Source organism: Salmo salar, chromosome ssa22 (assembly GCF_905237065.1).
Source record: "Salmo salar chromosome ssa22, Ssal_v3.1, whole genome shotgun sequence".
Lineage (NCBI taxonomy): Eukaryota > Metazoa > Chordata > Actinopteri > Salmoniformes > Salmonidae > Salmo > Salmo salar.
The window spans coordinates 35,346,724-35,365,711 of NC_059463.1; the positions used below are offsets into that span (position 1 = coordinate 35,346,724).

The 18,988-nt window shown below is 42.8% G+C and overlaps 2 protein-coding genes across 4 annotated transcripts; one reads left to right on the forward strand and one right to left on the reverse strand.

Annotated features, from left to right (window-relative positions):
• Positions 1-4,345: 4,345 nt before the first annotated feature.
• Positions 4,346-8,867, forward strand: LOC106583340 (uncharacterized). The gene is made up of 4 exons (XM_014167422.2): positions 4,346-4,720; positions 5,597-5,725; positions 5,864-6,246; positions 6,323-8,867. The coding sequence occupies exons 2-4, from the start codon at positions 5,614-5,616 to the stop codon at positions 6,500-6,502; spliced, it is 675 nt and encodes a 224-aa protein (XP_014022897.1). The 5' UTR covers positions 4,346-4,720; positions 5,597-5,613; the 3' UTR covers positions 6,503-8,867.
• On the reverse strand, positions 7,510-15,386 carry LOC106583339 (NGFI-A-binding protein 2). Of its 3 annotated transcripts, XM_014167420.2 has the most exons (8): positions 15,137-15,386; positions 14,842-14,975; positions 13,156-14,073; positions 12,873-13,006; positions 12,105-12,156; positions 11,336-11,450; positions 10,275-10,460; positions 7,510-8,664 (listed from the first exon to the last, which is right to left on the reverse strand). In XM_014167420.2, the coding sequence occupies exons 3-8, from the start codon at positions 14,062-14,064 to the stop codon at positions 8,567-8,569; spliced, it is 1,494 nt and encodes a 497-aa protein (XP_014022895.1). In that variant the 5' UTR covers positions 14,065-14,073; positions 14,842-14,975; positions 15,137-15,386; the 3' UTR covers positions 7,510-8,566. The 3 variants fall into 3 exon arrangements, 2 of the variants coding, with proteins under 2 accessions (XP_014022895.1, XP_014022896.1); XM_014167421.2 differs by lacking the exon at positions 10,275-10,460 and having other exon boundaries at positions 14,842-15,386; XR_001323485.2 differs by lacking the exon at positions 7,510-8,664 and having other exon boundaries at positions 10,375-10,460; positions 10,862-11,450; positions 14,842-15,386.
• Between the last annotated feature and the right edge of the window lie 3,602 nt (positions 15,387-18,988).

Genomic DNA, 18,988 nt, shown 5'->3' on the forward strand with positions numbered 1-18,988 from the left:
TTGTGGCTGCCGCAGAAATGTTGTTGGGACTCAAGGAAGACTTGCAAGTGGTACTGGTGCAGGAAGACCCGCCCTCCCAGGATCTCATTGAGCCTGTGTAGGGATCAGATCTGTTTTTAGTTATTTATTTTGTAAATTCTTTTGTTAGTTTTTTGGAGGAATCCTGTTTCCATCCCATTAAATTGTGTGATCGGCAATATACCATAGAAAAATAAGTGCATGTCATAGCAAAAACCAAGCCGTGAGGTCGAAGGAATGGTCCGTAGAGCTCTAGACAGGATTGTGTCGAGGCACAGATCTGGGGAAGGGTACCAAAAAATATTCTCTAGCATTGAAGGTCCCCAAGAACACAGTGGCCGCCTGGCCAAACTGAGCAATTGGGGGAGAAGGGCCTTGGTCAGGGAGGTGACCAAGAACCTTCCAGAAGGACAACCATCTCTGCAGCACTCCACCCATCAGGCCTTTATGGAAGAGTGGCCAGACGGAAGCCACACCTCAGTAAAAGGCACATGACAGCCCACTTGGAGTTTGCCAAAAGGCACCTAAAGGACTCTCAGACCATAAGAAACAAGATTCTCTGGTCTGATGAAACCAAGATTAAACTCTTTGGTCTGAATGCCAAGTGTCACGTCTGGAGGAAACCTGGCCCCATCCCTACGGTGAAGCATGGTGGTAGCAGCATCATGCTGTGGGGATTTTTTTCAGCGGCAGGGACTGGGAGACTAGTCAGGATCGAGGCAAAGATGAACTGAGCAAAGTACAGAGAGATCCTTGATGGAAAAACTGCTCCAAAGCACTCAGGACCTCAGATTGGGGCGAAGGTTCACCTTCCAACAGGACAACGACTCTAAGCACAAAGCCAAGACAACGCAGGAGTGGTTTCGGGACAAGTCTCTGAATGTCCTTGAGTGGTCCAGCCAGAGCCCGGACTTGAACCAGATTGAACATCTCTGGATAGACCTGAAAATAGCTGTGCAGCGATGCTCCCAATCCAACCTGAAAGAGATTGGGAGGATCTGCAGAGAAGAATGGGAGAAACTCCCCAAATACAGGTGTGCCAAGCTTGTTGAGTACCCAAGAAGACAGGCTGTAATCACTGCCAAGGTGCTTAGACAAAGTACTGAGTAAAGGGTATAAATATTTACAGTATTTGTAATTCATTTGCAAAAAATCCCAAAACTGTTTTTGCATTGTCATTATGGGGTATTGTGTGTAGATTGATGAGGGGAAAAAAAGATTTAATACATTTTAGAATAAGGCTGTAATGTAACAAAATGTGGAAAAAGTCAAGGGGTCTGATTTTACTTTCAGAATGCAGTGTAAATACAAAACATTTACATAAATAGACAAAAATATTCTCAACCTCCAGATGAGTATGAGGGGAGATTTTAATTATAATTCTTACAAGCTTGTTTTGCTGGTAGCTTATTCTTTAGATGTTTGGGGCTGCTGGTAAATCCTGATGTGCAGGCATAAAGAACTGACATTGGACTAGTCTTTAGGGTGTCTATAGCTAGGTTTCCATCCAATTGGCGACAGATTTTCATGCCAATATTCTAAAATCTTCATAAAAACAATATACCATTTGAGTTTCCTTTAGAAAAATTTGGCGTCGAACAACATGACAGGGAAGATTTTAATTTACCAGACATCCATATGCATTCAGATCTGACCTGGCACAACCAGCGCCATCAATAACAGAGGGATGTTGGTCAAATGAGCCACATTTACGTGTCCTTAAAAACAGCTATAACAAATTACAAAAACACTTCCTTGCGTTTCGATGTGTAGTGTATTTTATTTGTTTTTCGGCAACTTTCCTAAAACAATAATTGTCCACCTCACGGGTCAGCTTTCAGAGATTTGAATATTAAATTGCATCAGGGCATTGCATGCATAGGCCTTTAGGCTTAGGTGTCCACTATATAATATTAATATTTTAATTATATATATACTATCGTTCAAAAGTTTGGGTCACTTAGAAATGTCCTTGTTATTGAAAGAAAAGCTAATTTTTTGTCCATTAAAATAACATGAAATTGATCAGAAATACAGTGTAGACATTGTTAATGTTGTAAATTACTATTGTAGCTGGAAACGGCAGATTTTTTTTAATGGAATATCTATTTAGGCGTACAGAGGCCCATTATCAGCAACCAGCACTCCTGTGTTCCAATGGCACATTATGTTAGCTAATCCAAATTTAGCATTTTAAAAGGCTAATTGATCATTAGAAAATAATTTTGCAATTATGTTAGCACAGCTGACAACTGTTGTTCTGATTAAAGAAGCAATAAAACTGGCCTTCTTTAGACTGGAGCATCAGTATTTGTGGGTTCGATTACAGGCTCAAAATGGCCAGAAACAAAGAACTTTCTTCTGAAACTCGTCAGTCTATTATTGTTCTGAGAAATGAAGGCTATTCCATGAGAGAAATTGACAAGAAACTGAAGATCTCGTACAACGTTGTGTATTACTCGCTTCAAAGAACAGCGCAAACTGGCTCTAACCAGAATAGAAAGGAGTGGGAGGCTCCGGTGCACAACTGAGCAAGAAGACAAGTACATTTGAGATCTAGTTTGAGAAACAGACGCCTCACAAGTCCTCAGCTGGCAGCTTCATTAAATAGTACCCGCAAAACACCAGTCTCAACGTCAACAGTGAAGCGGTGACTCCGGGATGCTGGCCTCAGAAATTGCAGACTAAATAAATGCTTCACAGAGTTCAAGTAACAGACACATCTCAACATCAACTTTTTAGAGGAGAATGCATGAATCAGGCCTTCGTGGTCAAATTGCTGCAAAGAAACCACTACTAAAGGACATCAATAATAAGAAGAGACTTGCTTGGGCCAAGAAACACAAGCAATGGACATTAGACCAGTGGAAATCTGTCCTTTGGTCTGATGAGTCAAAGTTTGAGATTTTTTGTTCCAATCGCCGTGTCTAGGTGAATGGATAATCTCTGCATGTGTGGTTCCCACAGTGAAGCATGGAGGAGGAGGTGTGGGGGTGCTTTGCTGGTGACACCGTCAGTGATTTATTTAGAATTCGAAGCACACTTAACCAGCATGGCTACCACAGCATTCTGCAGCTATAAGCCATCCCATCTGGTTTGCGCTTAGTGGGACTATCATTTGTTTTTTAACAGGACAATTACCCAACACACTTCCAGGCTGTGTAAGGGCTATTTGACCAAGAAGGAGAGTGATGGAGTGCTGCATCAGATGACCCAGCCTCCACAATCACCTGACCTCAACCCAGTTGAGATGGTTTGGGATGAGTTGGACCACAGAGTGAAGGAAAAGCAGCCAACAACTCCTTCAAGACTGTTGGAAAAGCATTCCAGGTGAAGTTGGTTCAGAGAATGCAAAGGGTGGCTACTTTGAAGAGTCTAAAATATTGTCAAGTCTGCTCCTGCTCCCCGGCACTCAACACTGCCGGTTTACTAATCACTGGTTCTGACTACCATCATTACGCACACCTGGCACCATCATTACACACACCTGCGCCTCATCGTGACACACCTGGACTCCATCACTTCACTGATTACCTCCCCTATATGTCACTCCCTTAGTTCCATTCTCCAGGCAGTATTGGTTGTGTTTCATGTCCAGGTGCTACTCTTGTTTTGTATCGTTCCATGTTTATTGTATTATTAAACTCACCTCCTGCACTTGCTTCTCGACTCCCAGCATCTCTGTTACAAATATAAAATATAGTTTAATTTGTTTTACACTTTTTTGGTTACTGCATGATTCCATATGTGTTATTTCATAGTTTTGATGTCTTCACTATTATTCTACAATGCAGAATATAGTAAAAATAAAGAAAAACCTTTGAATGATTAGGTGTGTCCAAACTTTTGACTGGTGCTGTATATCAATCTATATAAAAGGTCTAAATAAAGGAAGAGAAGCTTAGTTCTAACATCAGAGAGATCGAGAGAGATATGCATTTCTTTATGCCAGATGGTTGTTGCGGCTGCTGTACAGATATAGACGTACAGGAGGCTAATTAGTTACATTTTGATCAGAATATTTTCTATAAAGATAAGCATTATATTGTTAGATTATATGAGTAACTCTGGTAGGCCTCAAACAGACTTCCTCACCTTAAATTCAACTAGTTGGAGTGCCGCGACGCACTGCCTTCAAGAAGTTTACCCAGGACACTCCTGACCTGCAAACCAACATTTTATTTCATAATTGGTTACAATTAGGTTAAGGTAAGAATCAGTTTTAGATGTTGGTTAGTCATTTTACATGCGTATACTTATCGAGATTCCCTAAAAAACACACCTCTTCGATACAACTACGACCGGAAGTGGCTTTTTCGTAGCATGTTTGGGGAATTTAAGCAGCAGGTTAGGATAATTCGATTCCTAACCTGCTATAAAAAGCAACATACGGTCGTAACTATATCTAAGTTGCGTGTCCTTATCTTATATACTCTGCCTTTTTCCTGCAACAACTCAACTTCTCTGTTGTGCTCCTCTCATTGAAAGTTCAACAATTATCCGGTTAATTCTATTCATAAGAACAGTTTACGAAGAACAAGAACAACTTTTCCTGTTCCTGTTTCGGGGGTGGTTTTGTTTCACTGGTAGGCTACAATCAACATTAGGACAGTCCTCTGCCTCTTCTCAATACATGAAAGATATGAAAGCGTGTTCAACGTGATATCCCGTTGTGTCATTGAGAAAGACCACTCGTATGATCGTAAGTTATATTAATCTTCACCTTTGTCAGTTTAAGTGCTTCCACGTCTTGAAAATGCCTGTACTAAAATGATCAGAGTTGACCTTAACTCACAAGAAATTCAATCAATGAAAACAAAGTATGAAGCTAGGGGAACAACATGCTTTGTTTTCAACAATATAAGTATGTTATTTAACATTTAATGGACAATCAATAGTATATGCAGGTTTTCAAATACAGCTGTAATAAGTTTTCACAAAAATCATATACACTTCAACATGTGATTGAAGTGGTCATTTGTAGGCTGGCTGTATCAAACATGAATTAAGCTTTTACATTACCTTATTAGAAAGCCTGTACAAGACATGCACATGTAATGGAATTGACTGTATTTTCCTGTTATGTTATGAATGCTTTCTGTTTTATGAAGTGTATGAGTTCCTGTACAGTTTACAATTCTCGTCACAAATAGAATATGCCTCTTGAAAAAGACAAATGTGATTTTATTATGCCTGAAAACAAAGGCGTTTGATTGGTATCAGTTGTATTTAGTACATTTAGAGCCAAGTATTTTTAGTTATACTGTAAAAAGTGTTCAATGATTTCTGTGTTTGACTTTGGACATAAAGAGACCCCACAGATGTTTTGTATGATAGGGCCCCATTCTCTCCCCTTGACTTGGTTCCCTTTTTCCTTATCACTTCCTTCTTTAGACTCAAGTTGAGGGAGGGAAACTAGCCCTTGCACACAACTGACGATAGCATAACATGCTATATATAGTATGTTACACTCACAGGAGCAGAAGTCCCACCACAACATTTATTTTTTGGACACGAAGGTGATCATTTTTCATGTACATTGTAATGTATAGGTCTCTTTTTCAATGGCTTTGTAAAGATCCCTATGCTGCTGAGATGGAGGAGGCGTACACAGAGCTGTACAGGGAGTTCCTCCGACTGCGCTCGCTATGTCTGAAGCAGGCTGCTCTACTCCAGCAACTCACAGAGACACTGAGGAGACAGCGAGGTCACTCCCATCTCCTTTTTATATGATAAGAAAATCTGTGAATTCAGTGCGTACTGTATATACAATATCAATTAATCTAGTAGGCTACAAGACAGTCAAGATGTTTGACAGACTTATAAAATATGGTTCCTTCCTTAGGAGAAGCCCCTGTTCCTGATGGACAACCCAGCGTAATGGCATCAACCCCAGTCCAGTGCACCCAGGATGTCCTGGGGTCTCTCCCTGCACAGCCAGAACCCCCAATGGTACCAACACACAACCCTGCTGCACACCGTGGCGGTATAGTCCTATCTGGGACCTTTGGCTCACTCTCTGATCTCCTGGAGGGGGATTTGGGCAGACTACGGCTGGACTTTTCTCATCCAGGGACAGAAAGGAATGAGGTCCTCAAAGCCGCCCCCCTCAGGCCTCTGGATCTACCTGGGGGTAATAATGGAGAGGTGGCACCCTCCATTGTCTCTGGGGACTCGAAGCAAGCAGGTCGATTATGGGGTGATGATACGACCCGACAAATGTTCCGGGTAGGTTTCTCCCCTTGAATTCATATTTATGTTTTATTAGACTTAATCATTTGACTAGTCACCCCCCCCCCCCCAGATGCCCTCGGCGTGTGGCTCCTTCTTGGACAGTGAGTTCCTGAGCCAGACCAGGGGAATGATGCTGATGTCAGAGGTGGCATTGCAGTCTCAGGTGTGTGAATTCTGCAGTGCTGTGTTCCCTGGCTACACCACCACCAGGGGGGACTTCCTGCGCCACCTCCACACACACATCAGCTAAAACTCTGGTTCCACGTTGATTCAACGTCATCGCAGATTTTTGGGGGGTTGAAATGACATGGAAACAATGTTGATTCAACAAGTTTTTTTTCCCATAGGGTTAATATGTTGCCACAGTGATCAGTAATTTGCGCCATATGGGCCCTGGTCAAAAGTAGTACACTATATCATAGGGTGCTATTTGGGATGCAACCTTGGTCTTTCACAATCAAAGCAGCGACGCAAAAGCACACAGCAGAACTCCTCAACGAGCCACCAGATTGGCAGCTATATCTCGCTATATTTAGTCTGCTCTCTCATCATGGTGGTGGGGGGTGTGCAGGCTCGAATGGAGTGAAAAGAGGGTGACATCACAAATACAGGTGAGTCATGCAAGCATCATTTGTGCAGGATTAGCACTCAGCACAGAACTGGAAGTAACAAACAACTTGACGGCTGTGATGATGGTGGTGGTGATATTGGGGGGAGAGTGGGAATGTCTGTTTGGACTTAGTGCTTTTCTATTAGTTCCCTAATTGCTGGCAGAATTCGAATGACGAAGGCTTATTCAGCCTTATCGTACATTTGACTCTTATGCTCCGTCAAAATGGATTTCCTCAAAAGGAGTGCAACAGATGGGGCCACAAGATTTTTAAAACAATAAAATAACATTTATTGAGATTTAACAAAATAAATAATCTTCTGTTCAACATAACAAACTGAGGTTGTTTAATGCTTGTGAGGCCCGAGGTTACAGTTTAGGTACCTCATGGTAATAATGTGTGCATCCCAAATTGCATTCTATTTCCTCTATAGAGCACCACCAATAACCAGAGCCATATGGGCCCTGGTCAAAAGTAGTTCATTTTATAGGATATTGAAGGCCTTTTGGGATACAGAAAATGAAATGTCCTTGATTTACCCTGATTTCTTAATCATCCAAACACCTTTCTTTTCAACATTCATACCCAGTAACATCTGATGATGTTTTCTTAAAAAAACAAACAGTTAATTATCCAAAACTCCATAGTCAAAGAATTTAGTGTTTAATATGACATACATACTGTATAAAAAAATAAAACATTGGGAGATGATCATTCGTCATTGTTACCTAAGTAATTGCCTCAAGCAAGAGTTATGCAAATGATTGTTGCTTGTAAATTATTGTTCCTTGTTTAAGCCTTAAGTTAAATCAAAGAATGTTGAGTTCACCAATAAATCTAATCTAAGGGCTCAATAATATTAACATCCAAACCCACCTCTCCAAATGAACATAATCTCAGTAGGTGTCAGTGACACTTGCTGCAGTATTGGGAGGAAAAGGCCTCAACCTGATTATCGTCTCTGTACACATATATTTCTGTTTATCACCTAACTATCAAACAGTCAACACTCGAACGAGTGACACTTTGCAAACCAAGCTTTAACGGCAGTGTCATTACAGATACTTATCCTCATCACAAGTCCTTTCTCAGTTACAACCTTGTATCAACAGAACAAAAATAGCACCAAAAGTTAGTCATGATATCAACATTTTGCATCCATTGTCCCGGGGAGGAGGGGATTATTGGGATTATGTTCATAGGGGACAAACAGACATTGTCACATTATGTGACAAACCTCCCACAGTTGTGTAAGTGTTACAGTAGTCCTGTGGAGATGTGGCTAATGCCCTCGGAGGGCTGTTTGGAGGGGTTGGGCACACTATATACAGAGGTAAAGTTGTAGAGCACCTGTCTCTCAATTTCAGTACTGGAGGGCCATAGTATTTGCAGGTTTAGGATGTGTTGCCTCAGCCACCTGATTCAGCCAATCATGGGTTCTGTCCCAAATGGCACCCTATTCCCTATATCATGCACAGCTTTTGACCAGGGTTCTGATCAAAGTAGGGCATTATATAGGGTGCCATTTAGGATGCACATTTGATTTAGATTGGAATTATTTATTCCACGTCCCCTTCCCTGTACTACTACTGTTAGTGGTTTAAGTACAGATGGAAAGCCTGCTGAGTTTGGCCCTCCGGGATTGAAGGTGATGAGAGGCAGGGTTGTTGATGGGTTCTCAGGATGATGAGTGGTTGGTTTTACTACTTTCCCCCTTGGTCCGAGTCATCTTTGGTGCTGCCAGGGCTGCTGCTCCTGCACACAGCTGCTGTGCTCCTCCTCTCCGCCTTAGCCTCAAAGTCTGGAAGAGGAAAGATGAGGGCTGTTAGCCTATATGCCCGACTGAGACAATATGATGACAATACATTATTACTCCCCTGAACCTTTGAGTGCTTGCTATGGTCAACTGTACACCAATTAATGTATACTAGATTGGTTAGGGTCATAACTTTTACGAGTACTTCACTTACTCAAAGTAATAAAACTGGAAATACAACAACACCATTCAACTATGGTAGCAAACTTTTTAATATTTGAAATGGAATTTTAAATGTCAAGGGTTTTGTCTGACAGAATGAGAGCCCACCTACAGGCTAATAGGATAACACTGTAGAGGGAGTAGGTGCAGTTAAAGTATAGTCAGAGGAGACAGGTCGTGTTGAGTGAGTGAAACAGAAAAGGAGAAGGAAACCAAGGTGAGTGACAAGAACAAAGGACGACGGAGGGGAAGTGAGAGGGAGACCGACGTCATAGAGAGATGAAATGGTTGTTTTTCCCCCTCTACTTCTTAAGTAGAGGGAGAAAAAAAGCCTGTGCCATTTCCCTGCCCACAGGTTTTTATTTTGGTTCTCTGTCGCTCGGTGAGTCAATGCAACGCCCCTCCAATTACAGCCCACTCTTTCGCCCCCTCCCTCCATCCATCCCGCCCTTCAGCCCACATGCCTAACACATTGTGACGTCAGCCGGTGGCGGAGCGAGGAAGGGGGGGGGGTCTGTTTCTACCGCCCCACAGCACTTCCTCTGCCCCTCCCGCTATCATTCTCTCTTTCTCCCACTCTATCTTCTCCACCCTGCCTACTGTGACAGCCTAGTGCTACGGCACAGTAGTTTTATTAACATCTGAATGGCTGTACCTTTAACATTTTAATGATGCGTGATAAGATGTGACAGGGGAAAGTACAATCATTTGAAGTGTCATAATCAGTTATTTACATATGCTACTAGACCTCATGGCAATTTGACATCTATGTCAATTTTCAGTATGGTTTGTAGCTGATAGGCTACCTCCTCCCCTCTCTATCCCCCAACTAATTTTCCTTCTCTCTCTCTTCTCCAGTCCCAGCTAGTTAGAACTCAGACCTGGCTAGTGGGAGGAATCACAATAGAGATTCTGACTCACTTGGGTTCAAAACGAAGATCCTTGAAACGGTCTTTAAATAACGGTAGCAAAACTCTCCGGCCTTTTAGCCCTACCTCAGTTTCTACTTGTTATCAATGTAAACGATACTGGCTACAGGGACAGTATGTTAAAGTGATAGTTCACTTCAAAATGTAGGTTTGTTAAAATAATTCAGGCCTCGAAAGTGGTTTAATATCAGGATGAGTCAATGTGCCAGTCAATGTCCCACGCCATCTGTTGTGTAGCTTTAGTGAGATTTGGCTGTATGTCTCAATCTCAAATTAATGGGAAAGATAGGCACCGTTTTAAAAACGATGAAATGAGATGGTGCATATTTCCTATTCATTTGAGATTGAGACGTAGCCGAATCTATACAACAAATGTTGTGAGACAGAGTCATCTCAACATCACAACAATCTTTTAGGCCTGAAAAATTCAGACTATCACTTTAAGAGTGTTAGTACGATAACTCTTGCATGATAATGTTTGTAAGCCATTATTCAGAAAGTCACCTGTGGTATGTGTCCCCTCTGACCTAAGGCTGACCTTGCCAGCACGGTCATGTGACACCATCCTAGCCAATCGCAGCCCCTCATCCATGAGCGTTTGTTGCATGAGATGGCGATTCCAGTTGGCAGGTATGGAGGTGTCGGTGGGGGGGCGGGGGGATGGAGATTGGTTGCACTGTGAGCCTACGTCTAAGACAGACAAGGTTAGGTGTGAATGCCATTTTGAACCAATCACATATAGCTGCTTCTTGACAAGGCTGAAGCTGCTGGGTTGCGTCCCAAATGGCACCCTATTCCCCATAGACGGTTTGGTTGATTAGCAAAAAAAAACGACACGTGCGCAACTATGGGGCAAAAAAGATGGGGTTGGCATAGATTGTTGACATGTAAATACATTTTAGTCTCTAAATGTTTATTAAAAACATAAATACATTTGCACAATGAGTACTTGTCTCTCAAATACATCGTTACAGTTGTTGATTAGCTAGCTAGCGAATTTTAGCCATATTAGCATAAACATGAGTCAAAACGTCTCAAAAGAATACATGGTATCAATAACATGATACAAAGAGCTGAAACGAGCCACTTACAATTCCCCATATGGCGGCAGCTTGACATTGTTGCTAGTTATTTGACCGTTCAGAATCATAACACCACATGGCTTTCTGCCTCATCAATGCTCACACATTTTTTTGTGACGATGTCAGCCAACCTGTCTATTGGGCTACGGTCAAAAGTAGTGCACTATATTGGGAATAGGTTGCCATTTGGGATAGAAGCTGACAGGTTGCCATTTGGGATACAAGCTGACACTACAAAAAACATGAACTATTTGGGCTTGATTATAAATGGTGCTTTAAAGTCAGTGGGGCTCTGTGACATTTACAGAAACACATAAAGAATGTCTGGGAATGGAATGTAATTAAGTGACACTGTACAAGATCAGTGCTAAATATGTTCAACAATTACTGTATATACTGTACATGCTAGACTTACTTGACTTAAGCCGATATACATGCTAGTGTTACTAAGAAATAATATTTGGATCTGGACACCTTACATACCTTGTGTTAGGCTGTCCAGACTCTCTCCTGATAGGCTGTCCTCGTCAGCCCTCTGGGACACGCCCTCTGACCCCTCAACACCATGGAGGGAGGACACACACTCTGACACTATCACCTGAAACACACACACTTAACCATTAAATACACAAAACATCTCAAGCACACACTTCCACACTATCACCCGAAACACACACCAAAACGTAATATTTTGTCTATTACAATGCAATTACTACTGAAAAGTACCTATGGTATAAATTGATTTATAAACTGGGTGGTTCGAGCCCTGAATGCTGATTGGCTGACAGCCGTGGTATATCAGACCATATACCATGGGTATGACAAAACATTTATTTTTACTGCTCTAATTACATTGGTAACCAGTTTATAATAGTAATAAAGCACCTCAGGGGTTTGTGATATATGGTCATTTAACCATGGCTAAGGGCTGTGTCCAGGCACTTCGCTTTGCGTCATGCCAAAGAACAGCCCTTAGCCATGGTATATTGGCAATATACCACACCTCCTCCGGCCTTATTGCTTAAATATAGTAAAGGACTAATTGAATTGTAGCCATGGTATAAATTACAGCAATTTATTCCCATTACAGCTCATTCATTGTCTACCGATGCCGTATCCAATACATTACCAATATTATGTTGACAAAACAGCTTTTGTACACCCACAATAACACATTTAAACAAGAGTGAGATAGAGTTTGGTATAGTTTTACTCTTTCCTGTTAGGGGTTCAGAGACTTTAGCCCACTCACCTCATTTTTTACTCTCTTTTGGGATGGTAAGCTGCAGTCATCTGCACTTGATCTGTAATAAGAGAAGGTATAATAAAGTAAAAAGGCAGTAAAAGAAGAGCAAACCTCTTGTGCAAACCCTAGGATTCAGTTGGTCCTGTTTTGTTCATTAGCAAGTAGTAGCTCACTATATCCAATTACAATATAAAAACTGATGTTGAGTAACCAAACCTCGAGGCTATTTGTGACTAAAAGTAAGCACATACATTATTCAATGAGTTTGAAAGATATTTTTTTGTTATTGATTATATGAGACGCTTGAGTGTTTGAATGTGCTTTCATTTTGTTGGTTACACAGTATGACTTTGTTTTTAAGCTGATGCACTGACTGCAGTGCTGTCTGACTAATAGCATGACCTTGGCTAGGCTTAGCTATGTGTGCTGTGGGAGTTCCCAGCTTTCCCTCTGTTCTATACACCCACCTCTCTTCGCCCCTATGCTGCCTGCAACCACATAGTAGTTTCTCTAAGATCATATCTGGTTGAGAAAAGGAATCATATATTCTCAAGGCAAAGCAGAACATAACATTTGAATTTCTGATATCGTAACTCTCTCTATTTGGGTTTCTTTGTCTGCGTCCCAAATGGCACCCTATTCCCTATGTAGTGCAATACTTTTGACCAGGGCCCATAGGGGATAAAACCTAGTTATAGAGGAAGAGACAGAGGGTGGGATGGTCATCAGATTGGGGTAGGGAAGACCCTAAACTGCGCAGGCTCGTGCCCTTACCTGGCATGCTTGAGTGTGGATGTGTAGGCGCATTCTCTCGCCACTTGTCTAGCCAATGAGAAGAGCTCTACCCGTCGCAGAAGCAGAGCATTGTCACGCATACAGAACTGTGCAGCCGCTTCATTGATGATCAGCTGAATATGAGGAGGACATAAAATAAGGTGAAAGGGGAAAGAGAATGTTAGAATGATATGAACAGCATGATAAAAAAGAAGACAAGGCTCAAGCCTCACACATCCTGGTACACAGAGACCTCTAGTAGTGGAAACACTGATGCCCTTACCTCGTGATGTGTGAGCTGCTTGCCCTCCCTCCTCTTGGAGTCGAAGCGGCCGTAGATGAGGCTGTACTTACGGATCTCCTCCTCCTTGGCTACATCCTGGGGTGCCATCTTGAAGATGTGGCCCACCGTCTTGGCCATCTTCTTGTTCATCCTCAGCAGTGTCTTCACCTCTCTGGGGTCCGACCTGGGTAGGGTCCTCAGGAGCCTATCCACGCTCTCCCCCACTGCCTGCGCCGTCTCCCCATCCAGCTGGCCCCCGGGCCAGGCTGAGAGGGCTCCCGGGGAGAGGGATGAGGAGGAGGCCGGGGGCGTGGAGGGACCTGGGGGACGAGGGGGGAGCAGAGGTGGGCTTGGCTGCTCCTCGTCCACCCCTGAGGCTGAGGCGCTGTTCCCGTCCTGTTCAGGGCTGAGCCAGTGGGGGTCCATTGGGGACAGCTTGTCCCTGTAGTGGGTGTCCTGGGGCTGCGGTGAGGCCTGGGAGCAGGGGCTTCTGGGGCTCCCGCTGTGCATAGGAGTGAGGCATGCCCTGTCCTCTCTGTCACACGGTGACCCCGGCTGCCCGTTGCTCAGGGACTTCCTGAGTCCTCCGGCAGTGGTCCCGCTAGCACCCGTCCCATCAACCTTGAACAGAGGGATTCCCCCCAGGGACACGTTGGCCAGGGGCTGGTTGAAGATGGCTGGGTTGGCCGCCCAGTCGCGGAGGGCCTTCTGCAGACGGCGCACGTGCAGTGGCTTGGTCGCCATGCCGACCAGCGCCATGATTTCCAAGAACTCGTCCTCTGCAGCCTCACAGAGCTGCTGCACGTCGTCGCCACCCTGCTGGATGAAGGTGTCGTAGTAGGCCAGCAGGTTGGCCCTCTGCAGCACCCGGTACAGCTGCAGCTCGCCCAACGTGCGTGGCAGAGACATGGCGCAGGACTGGAGGTGGGAAAGAAGGAACAGACCGGAGGAGAGTTACTCAAGAGTCTTAAGTTTTAATAAATGGCTCATCAATCAATGGAAGGAGTATTGTGTTGTGTGTACAGAATGCTTTATTAATTTGTTTGCTATATGGTATAATCTATATGTATTGTTATTTCGGGTTATGTTTTCTTTGGAATGTTAGCAATTTTCTACCAATCTTTTTGTGGTGTAGTGGTAACTACTGCTGTGATGCAATATCTGGGAACAGATGTCTCATAAGAACACCTAAAGTCCATATCCATCAGATGTCTTGTATAACAAGACAAAGTCAATATCTTTTATTTTTTTAAATCAAAATTACTAAATTAGAGACTTATACTCCAATAGCCTACTTTTCCTGATAGTATATTATTATTGGTGATAATCTTTGGCAACATTTCACATGTGGGTGCCCAACCCTCTATACCTCAAATATGCAGGATGTGTACGCATGGTATTATTGGGGAAATGTAGGCCTACAGTTTAGAAATGAACAATTTTTTATATCTTATTCAAGTTGTGAGAATTAAAAATAGTTTGTCTATTCTTATGAGACCCGAATTTGATATAACGCACAAAGCGATGGTACGAAAACAATAATTGAAAAAACTATGACAATAGTATTACACGCACATCCGTCCAAGCCCAATACCAGACAATGCATAGATCTATGGAATTACACACGCATGTAAAATGTAATATTTCACCATAAAACATTTAAATGACTCCAATGTAATCTCTTACCTCGTCCACGTCGTCCGACGGCTGGATTGGCAGAGGGGACCCGCGCTCACTGAGTGACGGAGTGGTGTCTCCAGCAACAGAATCCAGTTTTCGCGCAATATGTGCCGCCTCGTAATAGGCTCGATTATTGAATGCTAAAGGTAAATGAGCAAAAGCCTAATGGTTATCTCACTTTTAACCTTGTCGAAAGTCCCATCCAATCCCGTTAAATTGTTATCAATGAAAGGGGTGAGACAAACATTTTTTTTAAGAAGCGTGATCAACAGAGCTATTGTACGTAGCCTATTGTAAATACCTTAAATTGATTTGTATAATCGCTCTCTTTCCCTGTACAGTCGTTTTCTTTCTCACTTCGGAGTGGTGTTGTCATCAACTCAATCCCTAAGCATATCGTAACTCGTCTGGATTCGTTAGCAGATATCCTCCCCTGACGAACCGTATTGGTTGCTGGCTGCCTTTTTGCTGGTTGTGTGGGTGAGAGAAACCTGGGGGCGGACTGCAGCACGCCATCTGACCGAAAAAGAGCTTTCCTCTCCCGGTAGAGAGGCGGCTTTCAAATTGGAGATGTGGGAGGCGGGGGCTTGAAAGGCTGAGGTTTGCTTATTAACCCTTTCATTTTCTGATTTTGTCTGCCCACTTCGCAATAAGATGCACCTGTCTAAACCTATACAATACAAACTGAGGACCACATAGACTACCATTCTGGACAGTCACATAAATGTGTGAGGTGAGCTGTATGATAGCCTATGCTGATAATAGCTTAACCTTCGATTTAATTCATCTCCCTTTCTTGCACTAGATGAGTTATTGATATTGGGTGCTGTTTCACAGATACATCGTATTGATATACAGCGCAGTCGTGTAAACAAAATGGACATACAGTAATAGCCTTGTGCGGCAGAATCATCAAGTGGTGAAGGACTGTTTCCGATCGGTTGGGTAGATTCTCTGCATGACGCATAAGATAGGGGATTCCCCAATGATGCAACAGGCATCACTGTGAATTTGATGTACAGTAGTCCTACAGCGTTGCAGGTTTGTTGTGATAAATAGGCTATCTTAAATTAATTGAACAAAATCCGAAGTTCATTTTGCGTAAATGAATGGCATTTAGGCTCCAACATGTCTGGCCATGATTGTTTTGATTGGTTTAACTTGGGACGAATTGGTTAAATGGTTTATTTTGAGTAGGCCTATATGTTCACCACAGCTGTGTGATTTTTCACAAAGCACCATTGTCTCTGTGTCCTTCGGGTCACCATGTAGGCGTTGAAGCATGCTGACACACGTTCTATCTGCGCCCTCTCAACCAAATAAGCAATCTTTTTTTTTATTTATCAAAAGCTGTGTGTGTGAAAAGAAAGTCTAGATTATTAATGAAAACTAGGCTTCACTATTTCTACTAGGCGGAACAATTTCTATTAGGCCTACAGTGCATTCAGAAAGTATTCAGACCCCTTCCCTTTTTCCACATTTTGTTACCTTACATCCTTATTCTAAAATTGATTACATTTTCCCCCCCTCTCATCAATATACACAAAATACTCCATAATTACAAAGCGAAAACAGGTTTTTAGATATTTTTGCTAATTTATAAAAATGTTAAAACAAATACCTTATTTACATAAGTATTCAGACCCTTTGCTATTAGACTTGAAATTGAGCTCAGGTGCATCCTGTTTCCATTGATCATCCTTGAGATGTTTCTACAACTAGATTGGAGTCCACCTGTGGTAAATTCAATTGATTGGACATGATTTGGAAAGGCACACACCTGTCTATATAAGGTCACACAGTTGACAGTGCATGCCATAGAAAAAAACCAAGACATGATATCGAAGGAATTACATTTTACATTTTTACATTTTAGTCATTTAGCAGACGCTCTTATCCAGAGCGACTTACAGTAGTGAATGCATACATTTCATTTATTTATTTATTTTATGTGCTGGCCCCCCGTGGGAAACGAACCCACAACCCTGGCGTTGCAAACACCATGCTCTACCAACTGAGCTACAGGGAAGGCCTGTAGAGCTCCGAGACAGGATTGTATCAAGGCCCAGATCTGGGGAAGGGAACCAAACAAATTCTGAAGCATTGAAGGTCCCCAAGAACACAGTGGCCATCTCTTCCTAAAGCTGGCCGCTTGGCCAAACTGAGCAATCGGGGGAGAAGGGCCTTGGTCAGGGAGGTGACAAAGAATCCGATGGTCACTCTGACAGAGCTCTAGAGTTCCTCTGTGGAGATGGGAAAACTTTTCAGAAGGACAACCATCTCTGCAGCACTCCACCAATCAGGCCTTTATGGTAGAGTGGCCAGACGGAAGCCACTCCTCAGTAAAAGGGACATGACAGCCAGCTTGGAGTTTGCCAAAAGGCACCTAAAGGAATCAGACCATGAGAAACAAGATTCTCTGGTCTGATGAAACCAAGATTGAACTCTTTGGCGGGAATGCCAAGCGTCACGTCTGGAGGAAACATGGCACCATCCCTACGGTGAAGCATGGTGGTGGCAGCATCATGCTGTGGGGATATTTTTCAGCGGCAGGGACTGGGAGACTAGTCAGGATCAAGAGAAAGATGAACTGAGCAAAGTACAAAGAGATCCTTGATGGAACTTGCTCCAGAGCGCTCAAGACCTCAGACTGGGGCGAAGGTTCACCTTCCAACAGGACAATGACCCTAACCACACAGCTAAGATAACGCAGGAGTGGCTTCAGGACAAGTCTCAGAATTATTTATTTAACCTTTATTTAACTAGGCAAGTCGGTTAAGAACAAATTCTTATTTACAATGACGGCATACCCCGGCCAAACCCAGATGATGCTGGGCCAATTGTGCGCCACCCTATGGGGCTCCCAATCACGGCCGAATGTGATATAGCCTGGATTCGAACCAGGGACTGTAGTGATGCCTCTTGCAATGTCCTTGAGTGGCCCAGCCAGAGCCCGAACTTGAACCAGATCAAACATCTCTGGAGAGACCTGAAAATAGCTGTGCAGCGACGCTCCCCATCCAACCTGACATAGCTTGAGAGGATCTGCAGAGAAGAATGGGAGAAACTCCCCAAATACAGGTGTGCCAAGCTTGTAGCATCATACCCAAGAGGACTCAAGGCTGTAATCGCTGCCAAAGGTGCTTCAACAAAGTACCGAGTAAAGGGTCTGAATACTTATGTAAAAGGTTTATTTAAAAAGTTTTTTATTTGTAATAAATTTGTAAAAATGTCAAAAAAACAGTTTTTGCTTTTTCATTATGGGGTATTGTGTGTAGATTGATGAGGAAAAAAACGATTTAATACATTTTAGAATAAGGCTGTAACGTAACAAAATATGGAAAAAGTCAAGGGGTCTGAATACTTTCCGGATGCACCGTTCACTTTCCTAAAATTCTTGTAATAGTAGGCCTAATTGGACCAGAGGATTCAGATTTTCTTATGAATAAGAAATAATGATTGCCCTCTTAAAATATCAGATTGACTGTAGGTCAAATAAAGGTGATTCTGAGAGGTCTTCTACTTCTTGGTCTTCTGAGGCAGAGGACATCCGTACTGTGTTCAGTCCGTCCCACTTCCTTTATATCCATCAAAGGATGTCATGCACCCCAAAAATCGGAGGGGGCAAAAGTTACGTGAGGATGGCGGGGGGTGGTCCGGAGTGTGCTAGATCCCCCATCCGTGAATTGGATAATTTAGCATTTTTCACCTGAATCAGCTTTTTTTTTCTTCAATCTAGAGCCATAATCATTAATCACTTAATTCTATGTAACAAAATGTTTTCTATTTTTCAGTATATCTAAGCATACCTCTTGAGCTGTATCCTCCTGACTGGTGGTTCTTTTTTTAAAGAAACAAAATATGCTTCTGTATTGCTGCTCAAATCTGGGTAAAATATGAAAGGAATGTAATTATTGTAAAGTACATCTCGTTATTTCTAAAGTCTACCAACCTTGCCAGCAGGCATGCCAGCTAAGATAGTTAGACAAGCTAGATACTCTAACTGATTGATAGCCTAAAATGGCTTCTTGGTAGCTAGTTATGAGGTTGATAGATTGGAAACCCACAGGACAAATCCGAGGGGGCACGTGCCCTCGGTATCCATTTCCAGCCTAACTAACTAGACACTTGGCCTGATCAGACAGCTCAGCGC

What these genes read in the sequence shown, in the direction of transcription:
- LOC106583340 (XM_014167422.2), top strand. Translation starts at nt 5,614, where the DNA reads ATGGAGGAGGCGTACACAGAGCTGTACAGGGAGTTCCTCCGACTGCGC. An exon ending in GACACTGAGGAGACAGCGAG is followed by an intron (nt 5,726 to 5,863) that starts GTCACTCCCATC and finishes TTCCTTCCTTAG; the next exon opens with GAGAAGCCCCTGTTCCTGAT. An exon ending in CGACCCGACAAATGTTCCGG is followed by an intron (nt 6,247 to 6,322) that starts GTAGGTTTCTCC and finishes CCCCCCCCCCAG; the next exon opens with ATGCCCTCGGCGTGTGGCTC.
- LOC106583339 (XM_014167420.2), bottom strand. Translation starts at nt 14,064, where the DNA reads ATGTCTCTGCCACGCACGTTGGGCGAGCTGCAGCTGTACCGGGTGCTG. An exon ending in TCCACACTCAAGCATGCCAG is followed by an intron (nt 12,157 to 12,872) that starts GTAAGGGCACGA and finishes CTCTTATTACAG; the next exon opens with ATCAAGTGCAGATGACTGCA. An exon ending in TCTGGACAGCCTAACACAAG is followed by an intron (nt 10,461 to 11,335) that starts GTATGTAAGGTG and finishes TGTCTGTCTTAG; the next exon opens with ACGTAGGCTCACAGTGCAAC.